This window comes from Alnus glutinosa, chromosome 9, assembly GCF_958979055.1.
Source record: "Alnus glutinosa chromosome 9, dhAlnGlut1.1, whole genome shotgun sequence".
NCBI classification, from domain to species: Eukaryota; Viridiplantae; Streptophyta; class Magnoliopsida; order Fagales; family Betulaceae; genus Alnus; species Alnus glutinosa.
In genome coordinates, this window is record NC_084894.1 from 18,582,509 (window position 1) to 18,595,763 (window position 13,255).

At 37.2% G+C, this 13,255-nt stretch overlaps 1 protein-coding gene across 1 annotated transcript; it reads right to left on the minus strand.

Moving 5' to 3' along the window:
- Nucleotides 1-1,928: 1,928 nt before the first annotated feature.
- LOC133877596 (probable catabolite repression protein creC) lies at nucleotides 1,929-11,403 on the minus strand. Its single transcript, XM_062315964.1, has 11 exons — nucleotides 11,101-11,403; nucleotides 10,372-10,689; nucleotides 10,182-10,290; nucleotides 10,004-10,097; nucleotides 5,191-5,278; nucleotides 5,010-5,093; nucleotides 4,219-4,315; nucleotides 4,047-4,134; nucleotides 3,715-3,820; nucleotides 3,515-3,607; nucleotides 1,929-2,863 (listed from the first exon to the last, which is right to left on the minus strand). The coding sequence occupies exons 1-11, from the start codon at nucleotides 11,308-11,310 to the stop codon at nucleotides 2,426-2,428; spliced, it is 1,725 nt and encodes a 574-aa protein (XP_062171948.1). The 5' UTR covers nucleotides 11,311-11,403; the 3' UTR covers nucleotides 1,929-2,425.
- Nucleotides 11,404-13,255: the final 1,852 nt, after the last annotated feature.

A 13,255-nucleotide genomic window follows, 5' to 3' on the forward strand; every position in this document is an offset into this window, starting at 1 on the left:
CGGGGGTGCCGATTGGAACTCACTTCAATGCTTAAGTCAGTGTCAAGAAAGCAACTTATATCAAGTATAGAATATCAAAATTCACTGGTAGTTTTCACCTATTTATAGACGAGGCTTCAACTATCGTTCTGGATTGAGTGGGAGCTGATTCCTTGATTCCAAGATTCTTTTTCCAAAATATTTGGGATTTGAGTTTCCAATGCCTAGCTCGCGGTATCTTGGGATTTGATACTCCCAAGATACATTTGGTGCCTATCAAGATGAAATCTTGATAGGCTTAGCCTTGTTGGTCTTTACGGGTTTGTGTCTTAATGGGCTTACATGGATTTGATGAGCCCATTCTTTGGTGGTTGTTAGGAATATTTCCCAACAGTGTTAATACTAAATATCTTATAGTTAAAATATTAAGAATTAAGTCATGTAGTGTATAATTACTTATAGTTAACTAATGTATTGTATGTATTAAACTTAGTTAACTAACTAGTTAATTGGCTTAGGTATATATATATAGTTAATTGGTTAATAAAAAAAAATGTTGGATAATTAATCATGTATATTAAATAAACGTTTTTTTTTCTTTTTCTTTTTCTTTTGCTATTGTTAAGAGTAAACTCTTTTGGATTTTTCTTGTATTTATTTCCTCACAAGTGTCCCACACTAATAAAATAAAAGCAAACACACTTCTCACAAGAATAGTTGGCTTGTCCAGTTGTCCCATGTGGAAAAAACAAGAAGAATTCCTTACCTAAGTAATCTATAAAAGCGATGCAAGCCTTTTATATTGAGCGAAGGCTCCGGTTATCCCATGTAGAAAGAGTAAAGAGAATTCCTTACCCTAAGTAATCTATAAAAAGTGATGCAAGTCTCTCACTTTGAACCAAGCCAAGTGTATTATCACGCATGCCAACAAAAGTAACTTTGAGTTTTAGTTACAAAGTTGCCCTCAATTTGATGGTTGGGAAGTTAAAAGTTTTTACGAATGTTATTTAATTTAATTTGTCTCCTTTGATGCTTAGGAAAATGCGCTATTTAAGTTAAAGAATTTTTTTAAAAAAATTATATTAATTCTTAATTAGCCGAGTTGAGTTTTGAGTAACTCGGCATGCCTAACAGGTGAGCTCGAGCTTGCACAAGGAATTTTCTTTGATGAGACAAGATGAGCTCAAATTTTAATACTCGTCACGAGCTCGACTTTTGAAAATTTTTGAATTTTTAAATTTTAGTACTCCCCAAGTTAAAGCATTTTACCTGGTGTAGTTTTTCAGCTTTCGGTGCAAAAGTCTGTCTTTTATGCGGAGAGCATCCTACAACATCTTTTCTTATGTCTATTTAAGTCAGCATTCAGAAGTGGAAGGTATTCGGTCCTTCTTGGTCCAGAATAGCCTCAAAGTTTCTTCTCTTCTCCATCTTCTGAAATTTTGGTTGTATCCCAGAACGTATACTTCAGAAATTTCTTGATGTATCAACCTTTCAAGGGAATGTGCCATGTAATCAAAGTTCGATCTTCAAATTAATCAAAGTATCTTAATTTAATTTCAAAATATTTAATATTTTGTTCAATACATTGATTTATGAAGAAAATTAAACTGCAAGGAAGAATTATTGGTTCAAACTAGTTAATTTGGGATCTTACTTTCATTTCTTCCTTTCGATTATTTGTATGGCAAGATAATTGAGGCAAGTATGACACTCTTCCGATGCTAAGTCACGGCCCATGTAAGCGGCAAAATTTATGAGCATCAAGATGTTGATAAAACACACAAGAATGAAGAACCACAATTGGGAAACTTTCTTCCACATAACATTTTGCAGAGAATTGCACTGATATGAGTTAATGGGGGGACCAGAGAGGACAAATAGTGCCAGTAATATGCCTAAGTCAATTTGGATTAATATGGCTATTCTTCTGTTAGAAAAAGGCAAAGATATCCGCAATCATGTAAAAACAAGAAGCATTATAAGGTATTGACACTTTTCGTGTTAACTTATAGATGTACAGATTTATAACTACTAGAGGCACCAGTTTTTCCTGTCACTAACGATAAGGGTGAAAATAACCGCCCGCAATAACCGTCCGCTAACCGTTAACCGTATAACCGCAAAACCGTTAACCGTATAACCGCAAAATCGTTAAAACTACCTAAAAACCGGTAACCGCTAACCGGTAACCAATAACCGACCTAGAAAGGCGGTTAATTAAAAAGAAGATCATGGACCATGGTTGTTCACTGATTTGGCCATTTGATTATGCTTGGCAAATGGCAACGTCTGTGCCTCTGTGGATGAGCATATTGCATAATAGAAAACTAGGCCAAAAAAAGATTCAAAACAAATCAGGTCCAATAGCTAAAAAAGAAAGAAAAAAAAAAATAAAAATGAAGGCGATTCCCGGTTCCCGGCTGGCGGAGGCAGTTAGCGATTTTTGCTAACCACCCAGCCGGTTAGCGGTTAGCGGTTTTGTCCAAAAACCGCTAACCGTAACCGCATTTTCACCCCTAACTAACGGTTGCTCCTTTGAACTAGTACCTACAAGGGCTTCTGAGTTGCTAGATTGGCCTTCAGAAATTCCAGGTCTAATCCAAACCTTGACATGCCCTTCCCGACATGCGGTGAGAATAGATTCCTCAGTAAAAATTATGCCAGAAAGGGGTTCGGAATGGACACGGTGGGCAACTAATGCAGAGGAGAGCTTTGGAACATCTCGCATGCTTGGTGCAGGTTGGAGAATACCCACCGGGCAAACGCTGTCCCAATGAGGTGATTGGCTTCCAGTACCGAATGTAGGGGACCCACCCGGTGGGCACCGGCGAAGTGGCACTACGATCTCGTCCATCGACAAATCCCACAAAAGCAACTGTGTATCCTGTAAACATATACACAAGTTGCAGATTTAATTAGAGAGGGAAAAAAAAATTGCAGATTTAGAAAATACGAGTAGAAAGAATGCAATCATTTAGTTGAAAGGTAACACAAAGGCAAGACAAACAAAAATCCTGGGAATCACCATTCAGTTTAACATGAATGCATGAGAACAAAAGCAAGTGAAAACTTGTTTGCACAAAATCAATTAATACCTTGTGGGCCTAGAAATGTAATCATTTCAGGAAACATCAAAGTAGATTATTATGGAAAGAAAAGCCTATCAATCTTCTTGGTTTTTACCTCTCTAAACCGATATTAGATGTTTTGAAAAGTATTAGTAAAACATTGAAGACCTTTATCACCATTAAGTGAACATCAAGTCATGTTCACAAGGCATTCTGAGTTTTTTTGTACTCTCAAAATCTAGGACTTCTGAAACACAAACTCCAACATCTAATTAAATTTGTAATCTTGACAACCAGAGTTGGTGTCGTCGCCAACATCAAGAACGCTATCAATTCAATAACCCACACCAGCAAGAAGCCTGCATGGGAGAACAATAGCAGGAAGTTTTTGCACGTGCAGATCATAGATAAACCTGCTTTTTAGATACACAAGTAAGCTTTCATTTCATATATTAGCACAAAATTACCTGACCAACAGAACCAAACCGGTACATGACATTTTCTTCTGTGCCATCTGAAGTCGGTGATGACCAATATGAGTCAAAAGCCACTCCACTGACCTGCGAGCCATCCTCTCTAAAATGGTTAAGATGGCCATGAATATGCAACTCAAATCAAAACTTAACAAATCTCAAATTAATTAGTTAACAATTTAGCAAAGCTTTACCCATGAGTTGTGCCCCTCACCCCATGCCACTACCTTCCGATCTTCCATACTCCATACTGTAACTAGATCATCTTCACCACCAGTGAGAATATATTTTCCATCAACACTGAGCAAAAGCATTTAAAGGTTATGCATGATTTTCTTCCTTTTCTGTTTTCTTTTTTTCTTTTTTCTTTTTTTCGGGAGGGGGGAGTTGATTCTGTTTTAAAGTCAGTAATGTTGTCTATCAGAAATGCAAATAAGGAAACACTATGTGATATGTAATTAGAATATCCTGGAAATGTAAAGGATTGTATTTTGACTAAGAAATAATCTCTTACATATAAAGTTACCTCCAGGCACAACATAGAAGAGCACCATAGTAGCTTTTTCCACCACATATTAATTGTTCTTTTGAGTAGTCAAATACCCGTAGATACCCTACATTTAGCCCTTGGTATCAGCACCTCTATTATAAGTGGCACTTATCAATAAAATAACAAGAATAGAGGATGAAGAGAATACCATCTCTGCCAACTGTAGCCAAATATGCACCATCAGTAGAGAAAACAATGCTGTTGATTGACCCTTGGCAGATATGCCATCTCGCAATTGGATTACTCTGCAAATAAAACATTAAAGAGCAATAATAGGAAAGAGAGAAAAACATGACGATGGTAAGAACAAAAGCAGATAGCTTTGGGTTCGTATCTTCGATAAACTTTGAAAAGTAGCAGAAGAAGGTAGAAATTCTTAGCCAAGTTGCACTACTTGTGAGTAATGCAGACACAGATAAGTCTATGCATCTAAATAGACACTAAACACTATACACACATGCACAAACACAAATGCATTGGTGCATGCAAGAAACACAGAGAATAACAGATTGTATTAAGAAAACTCTGCATGTGAGCCTCATGCATTATGAATCACTATGCTGACTGAAATTTTTTTAATTTTCAAACATGACAATAAATTGTTGCCCCCCCCCCCCCCAACTAATAGCTAAAATTACTACTAAAGTTTTGGCTTGGATGAATGCAAAATTATTTGTATAACATTGTAACATCTACAGCCACTCCAAGTATCAAACAACTAAACATACCACACAGACAAAACGTCATTGCTGGTTAAAATCAATAACTGCTTATCAATTTGACACATGTTTTAATTGTCTCAGCAGTACCTGTATACATTATGTTTTATTCAGTAATCTTGAAAGCAAAACTGAAATTGAAGTAGTAGATTATAGAACAGCTGAGCTACTTGAATATGATAAAGGGCCACAATACTATTAGAATATCAATGCCACTTACCTTACTGGACCTCGCATGCGCCACAGAAAACTGGGTTTGATCCTTTATAACTGGAAAGGAAGAATCACCAGTACCATCCTTACACTATAATAAATAAGGAAGCTACACCAAATTAGTTTGTGCAGTAGAGCAGAAAAATGACAGGCTGAGAATAGGCACATTGAATATAATTTAGGCTTGCCTTTTCATACACATACAAGTTTCCATCAGCATGAGCAACAACAAAAGTACCATCACCTCTGGGAACCCATGTAATACCGGTACATCGACTGTTGAGAACAATTAGTTAGTTTGCAGATTCAGACTAGTAACCATATCAGACAGACTTCTACACACACGCACACTCTCTCTCACGCACGCAAACACGCATGTATTATTTATTTATATATATATACACACACACACACATATTCTTACCATTCAGAATAAAGAAAAGGAAAAAAAAAAAAAAAAAAAAAAAAAGGCAGAACTTTTAATACTAAAATAACATACTCCAGAATTCATCAACCCCTTTATATGTACAGGAGCTTTCACTTTCTTATTCTAAACTTTCATCCTTGTTGGCAAACAGAATCCTCAGGTGTAGACCTAGCATACCCTAAATATGTTGACCAAAAATTATTATTAAGGTTGTGTTAGTTAACCATCTCTTAAAAAAGATTTGAGAATGAATCAACCCCATTGAAGGGTTACCGATTATAAAGTGGGTATTAATCGTCACCTCTCTCTCTCTCCTTCCGCTTGCCTTCTTTTCAAGGACTTTTTCTATTTATGCTTATAGTTACCTTTTCTGGTCATGAACTAGAGTTGTCCATCAATGCAACAGCCGGTACCACATAATTGCGCAGTTGTGCTGGATGAGGATCTCTCATATCTATTTTTGCTACCAGTGACAGTCTGTTTCTCTATGCTACCTTCTGCTAATTTGAATCTATCAGGAAGAGACGTGTTTATTCCTTTACTCACACTATTGGTAACACCACCATCTCCTTGAAAGGTTCTATACATCTGCCTTTTCTCAAGGCAATTCTTTAGACAAAGACTTATCCGAAAAATCTTGACCACATTGTAGATGTTCATACACTCCAATCTGCCTAAAGAAGAGAAAAATGGATTGCAATGAAGTTGAAAGGGACAAAATTCCCCGAGAAGTCACCACAAAATCAGGTTAGTGACGGAAAGCTTTTAGTTAAAATTTCAGAACTATAATTTTAATCACCACTATAATTTTCAGTTAAAATCAGATTGGCAGTCTTCAAAATGCAGCAATGTGGAAGATGGTTTCGTCCTGCCTAATGTTGTCTTTGGAGGGAAAGAAATATCCGAAGTTTTGAAGACCGCAAGAGAACGGTGGAAGAACTAAAGATTTTTTTCTTCAATACTCTTTACTACTGGACAACTACCTTTGACTTGATGCAGGACAACAAGTTGAGAAGAAAAGATGAAGGGAGAGAGAAGCATGGAAGAGAAGAGAAAAAGAAGAAGAAGAAGACAAATAGACCATCTTTATTTTTTACTCATCAAAAGCTACCGATCAACATCACAAAATTTTACTTAAATAGGCTAAGGATTAAACCCTAACCCTAACCCTAGTGAGGGCTGGCAGCCCACCAAAATAATATAAAGCCCAAAAGTTCACATAACCAATTTGGAAAATAAATAACAAAACAAATAAAATGCGAAATAATAAAAAGGCTAATAACAATCCAAATCTCAATCTCTCAATCACTCAACCACACAGTCATGGGCTGGGCCATCCTCCGACATGGATATCCATACACGTGTGATTGGTGGCCTGTATCTGGTGTTCCCACCATGACTCCTTTAATATTTCTAGCTTTTTTTTTGTTTTGTTTTTTTTTTTTTTTTTTCTCCTAGTTAGGTGTATCTCGTGTACTTCTTGTGTACCTTGGTTGCACCTTTGTGCTCTTTTAATGAATTTTCATTTACTTAACAAAAAAAAAAGTTTTTTTTTTTTTTTTTTTTTAATGAGTAAGAGAAATTTCATTAAAGCGCAAAATGCGATAGAGTATACAGGAAAGTATACAAGAACGACAACTAAGAAGAAGAGGAAAACAATACAAGTAAATTATTATAACTAATCACTAAAGAGGCAAGGAATGCAGCAGTCCAAGAGTTCAAAGAATAAAAAAAAGAAAAGAAATGAGCTTCTCAATGTATCTTTCTTTGTCCTCGAACTGCCTATTGTTGTGTTCCCTTCACAAGCACCATAAGAGGCAATAAGGAACCATCTTCCACACAACCGCACTCCGAGAGCGAACCACTCGTCCACCAACAAGCGAAAAGATCTACCACCCGACGAGGCATAACCCAAGACAGACTGAAGCGACTAAAAATGGCATTCCATAGAACGCAAACGACCTCACAATGAAGAAGTAGATGATCCATAGACTCCCTATTCTTTTTACACATACATCTATCAATCACAATGACTTGCCTCTTTCTGAGATTGTCCAAAGAAAGGATCTTCCCTAGAGCTGCTGCCCAAGCGAAAAAGGCCAGTTCTCTAAAAAAAGTGCTTATTGAGAGAGACTCGTTCGAATTGAAGCCTAGTACAACACTAAGCCAGTTGACAAAACCTCCAAATGAAAAAAACTAGTTTGCGTTCAAGTGTTATTTGCTAATCAGAATTGACAATACCCCATAAAGTATTCCTTTGCTTTGAGTTTGAGCCAAAACCAAATCAAAGATACTTCCACAATATTGCATTTCGAAGGAAATGTGATGCAGGACAAACCCACAAAAATTAAAGAACCATGAAAGAGAGAGAAGAAGCAAGAGAAGGAAGGGAAGAAGCCCCCAAGGGAGGTAGAAACGTGAAACAACAGGGGGGATAACTGACAAACCATCAATCTAATTTTTCATTCAGCATAAGCTATCAATTACAACAGAAAATTATACTTAAATAGACTAAAGACTAAACCCTAACCCTAACCCTAGGGCAACGCCCATTTAATAACTTGCCTAACATACTTTTTATTCACCTACCTAACATAACCTTAGACATCAGCAATTTCCTTTTATTGAATTACAATAAGAACCAACTCATAAAAATTAAATAAAACATAAACTAATACACCAAATTAAAACCTAAATAAAATTAAAAATCTTGCTATTGTTTTCCGCATCATTTTCCCATGCTTTAAAAAAACTTGTCCTCGAGTTTAAGAGCGTGAAAATAGATCTTCTGAAAAATAGGGTCCAAACCAAGTCTTGAGAAGAAAAAAGGCCCAATGAGAAGTGTGCAGCAATTTCTTGTTTTGTTGAAACCAGCACTTCAAAATTGGGCCACTTCGTTTGCCTGCTGTCCAATTTCGAAACTCAAAATCTGCACAAATCAAACTTACTTTTGAGCAACTTTTTGTTGTCTTTGATCCACTGATGTCCTCCACAATAGCAAACTTCTCCACCCCCCGCCCCCCTCTAAGTCCAGGGCCACGCCCAAGACTTAAGAATCCAACAAGATCCAACCAAACCTCATCTGAAACGGCAGCAAGTGTCGAACTTTTTTTTTTTCTTTTCCTCTTCCTGAACCAAACAGCTAAGAAGCTTCTTTGTCTTCTCATGTTGGTGAGCCATGACTTGGACGGTGGTGCTGGAAATTTCAGTGGCAGTGCCGGCGAAATAGGGTGCTGCTAGATGAAATCGAGATGGCCTGGAGTGGATGAACCTAGCGAAGCTTTCTGCGATGGAGGTTGTTGGACAGAACGGCGAATGAGATGGGCAGTGCGACGGTGAGCTGTTTGTTCTGTGGCAGTGGCTGAAATGTCAGCAATGAGGGCTGATCCCAGTGCAGTGATGTGACAGTGAGTTTTGAGTGGAGCAGACCGTGCGATTGGTTTTGTCCCGGTGACTGGCTGCGGCACGGGGTGGATTTGAGTGTTGGGTAGCGGCGAACGGTAGCGTGGGGCAGCAGGATTTTGTTGGGGCTTTGCTTGGTTGTTGGGTCCAATGGGTAATGCGGCTATGGGGCTTTCAATTTGTTTTTCCGGTTGGAGTGTGGTTCGCTTCCGCTGGGTTATTCGCAGTAGGGGTTGGTGATTTTCTGGTGGGATGGTTTCCTTGCGGTTGAGGCTGTGTGGTGTTGGGAGGATTCTGAAAGGTTGGCGGTGGCACAATGGTTCCTGTTTGGTTTTCTTTGGGTTCTTCTCATGAGTTTTCTACTTGGGTGTTTGGTCTAACTGGGGTTTCTAGTAACATGGTGGCTAGGGGTTGGATATCGCTGGCGGTTGGTTGGCCCTGATGGGTGAAGTATGCAGTGGTGGTAGGCTTTTGTGGGGGCAGGCAGCGGACGATGGAGGCTTGTTGCTCCTGGGTGTTTTGGGCAATGAGGAAATTAGCCGTGTAGTAGGTTGCAGGGATGGATTCCAGCGATGGGGACCTGACTCTGGTTGGAGTTGGTGCGGTTGTGGGTATTACAAGATCATTTGTTCGAGCTCAAGCTGTCAATTATAATAGAAACTTATGCTTAAACGGACTAAAGACTAAACCCTAACCTTAACCCTAGGGCAACGACCATTTAATAACTTACCTAACATACTTTTATTCACTTACCTAACATAACCTAAGACAACAACAATTTCCTTTTATTGAATTACTAATAAAAATTAAATAAAACATAAACTAATACATGAAATTAAAGCTTAAATAAAATTAAAAATCTTGCTATTGCGTTCGGCGTAAAAATTTCAATTTAATTTGACTAATGATCATTGGGAATTAAAAAATACATACATCTGCTCTGAGCTAAGAGAAATAAGATGCAGTAATCGGCACGCAATCAGGTCATTTGTAACAATTACTTCTCACAAAAGGAAGAAAAGAAAATGTTTGACATAGAACACAATATATACAACGTTTAGACGCTTGCCTTAAACCGAAAGTGAATTTAACACAAGCATGTTTTAAGTCTGAGAAACCAGAACAAATAATAAAAGAGATAAGAACTAAATGGAAGACGAAACTAGTCTTGCCTGGTACTGACTGAACCTTCTTTGTTATAATGGTGGGCACCAACAAGCTTCTTTCCAACATCTTGTAATTGTTGTCGCAAAGACACCGAGTAAACTACAATAACATACAAAATAAACAAGTAAAATACCAGCTTCTACCTAAAAAGATCCCCATTAATCATACAAAAGAAACTTTTACCATCTCCAGAGTACAATCCTATAAGCAAGTCATGTCCATCCTTGGATTCAGGATCAAATGCATGGCAGACAGGGTTTGAACTGCTAAAATGTATCGATTTTATAGGATCCTAAGAAAAAAGAAACAGTTATCACCAACATAAATTCTAATCCAGAGACCCAAATACACAGCCCCAATGACACCCAATTACCTTATCCTGCGAATTGAGGTCGCTGATAAATAGAGTATCCCCTACATTGAATATCAAATAGGTCCCTTTACCATCACAATTTGCATTAAGCATAGAATGACTACCATTAGGCCCAGCCAATGAAATAATTCTACTAGTTCCATTAGCAGCTTTACTTGTGCCATTCCCTCCAACAAAATTAAGCGCACGACCACCATTTCCGCCCCCAACCCCTAAGAGCCTTGCAGCTGCATATCTCACTCCACTGCTCGTAGTCACACTTGAGCTCGGCGCTGGCCCAGCCTGTGTAAGCTTTTCCTTGAGATGTGCTAGAGTTACCTGAAAAACACAACCCAAAAGTTAATACATCAAATTCATAAGATTTATGTAGCTTAGGAACGTGAAAACAAAACATCCATCCATTCAAATGAGTTTATTTGGGATTGGCAGAGGTGAGGTAAAAAAGAAAATTCAAACCCTTGTTTTCCTAAACATTTCCTCAATTTCCTAAGCAGCCAAACAGAAAATCAGCGACCTAAGAAATGTTAGGAAAAGGAAAGGAAAATTATTATTAGACTCGTTTAGTTTCATTCTTCGGAACCGCCAAGGAAACAAAATCTTTTTCACCACTACAACTAATTCCACTTAAGATTCAAAAATTCCTTTTTCCATCGTTTTGCCAATCTATTCCCCCTATATTCTCAGCAGCCAAACGCACAGCGTCAGAGAGATTCAAAAGAAAAACCCTACCAGAGAAACGGATTTTCCGTGGGAATAGGGAAGGAGACCAGGGGGGTGAGTCTTCTCGTACTGGAGCTTGTACCGTCCCTCTGGCGTCTTGAAGTACGTCTTCAGCGCCTGAGCTTGCGCATTCGTCGTCGACGGATACGACGTCGTCCCCGTCGATGCTACCGTCATCACCCCGTTCCCGTACCCATTGTTTCCGTTGTGCATCATCATCGTAAGAATCCTTTCCCCTCTCTCTCTCTCTCTCCTAATGTCTTTCACTCTCTGTCTCTGACATTTTGTGTAGCCTGAGCTTTCCTTGTTGCTCTCTTGTTCCTCTTTCTGTGCTGGCAGTGCGCCCGATCAAGGAGGAGGGATCCTGTAAGGCTCGTGTGTTAGTGTGGATTGTGGTCGGGGCCGTCGGGCGACTTGGATGCACGAATCATAAGTGCAATTGGTGGGCCACAGGTATCTCGGGATTGATCTATGCATGACACGCAGGGCTCACAATTAGGGTTTTGCATATTGGATGTATGGAAGCCTTTTGACTTGGTGTAGTTATCTTTTAATGTGCTAAATTAAGTAAAGTCTAATTATGAGGATGACTCACAATCAAATTAGTTCAATTCAATACATGGAATTATCTCCTCCAACATCCTTGATTCTTCCGTTTTACTTTCAATTTTTAAACATTACTCTCATGTGATTGTTGTCCATTGACGTTTGGTTTTGAAAGTTTTTTTTTTTTTTTTAAAAAAATTATTTTATTATTATTTTTTATAAGTTAATTGTCAAAGTTTTGCAAAAGAATTTAGGAAAAATATATATTTATTTCTTTCATTTTTAATTTACTCTTGAGTTTTGTAATATGAAAGTAAAATTCAATGGCAACTAGAAGACTTTAATGTAACTTGCATTAGTTTATCTTAAAGTAATCGTAGTTTAATTAAATAAACATAGTTATAGTTATCTATTTAAGTCAAAGTCTTTAATTATTTGTAGTATTATGATACAAAAGTCATTTAGTAGTTGGTTTCTCTAAGTTAGAGTTAGAGTTATCTCCAAATAGTTTATTTGTATTAAGAGTTTATTTTCGAGTAGAGATAGGAGCTCATCTTCTACTATATGTCTTTGTAATTCTCTTATTTATATGCGTGAGTGATTAATAAAAAATAATTAGAATTAATTTCAAACTTTGTGTTTGTGTTTGAAAAGGTTTAGGTTCCCTTAAAATCTAAAGGGTTTAGGTTCCCTTAAAATCTAAGGTTTAAGTTCCCTCAAAATTTAACAATTGATCCAGTTACTTGTTTGCGAAAGCATTCACGTAACATTTTGTAAATTCGACTTATAGCTTTTTTAGTTTTCTCGGCTTGATTTGGTAAGTTTTGAAAAATGTTTTGAATTTAGATTTTTTTAAAATAGTTTTGAAAAAATTATAAAAATTGAAATAGAATTGGTTGGGGCGGCATTTGAAAGGTATTGCATACGAGGTCTACAAACGAAAATTCACTTGGTAAATTTTGAGAAGTGTTTTTGAAAAAATAAGAATTGAAAATTGTTCTCCAAAATAAATAAATTAATTATTACAATCTACACTCAATGGGGTGTCTTGTAGAGACCACATTGTCCTTACCAAACGATCTTAGTGACCACCGTAAAGCTGACAAATGGATTGGGTAGCCAATATGGGGGCACCAAAAGTACATGACAACCACTATAGGGTCGCCAAAAGTTCAGAGCAACCATAGCGAGGCCGTCGAAAGTTCTAGGCGGCCATCATTAGGCCATCGGAAGTTTCTAGTAGCAATTGTAGGGTTGATAGATGTCCATGGTAATTATTTTTCTAGAAGTTTTTTTTTTTTTTTTTTTTTTGTGAAAAAATGTTTTATTTTTAAAAATAGTTTTGTGGTTTGTTTTGATAAGTGTGTTAGTAGTGGGGCCACATTTGTATATTCGTTTGGATAATTGATATTTGATAAAGCTTTTGAGCATTTGAGATGCGAAAAATTGTTTTTAAAAAGTTTGCAATTTTTTATTTCAATCCTTCCATTCATAATAGTTTAAAATTGGTGACGTGGTATTAACGCATGTTCATGCCACATCAGCATTTTTGGCACGTCAATTTAAAAATAATAATTTTTTTTATTTTATTAAAAAAGTAAAAGAAAAAAAGAAAAAA

What these genes read in the sequence shown, in the direction of transcription:
- LOC133877596 (XM_062315964.1), bottom strand. Translation starts at nt 11,310, where the DNA reads ATGATGATGCACAACGGAAACAATGGGTACGGGAACGGGGTGATGACG. An exon ending in ACGGAAAATCCGTTTCTCTG is followed by an intron (nt 10,690 to 11,100) that starts GTAGGGTTTTTC and finishes TGTGTTTTTCAG; the next exon opens with GTAACTCTAGCACATCTCAA. An exon ending in ACTTGTATGTGTATGAAAAG is followed by an intron (nt 5,094 to 5,190) that starts GCAAGCCTAAAT and finishes TATTTATTATAG; the next exon opens with TGTAAGGATGGTACTGGTGA.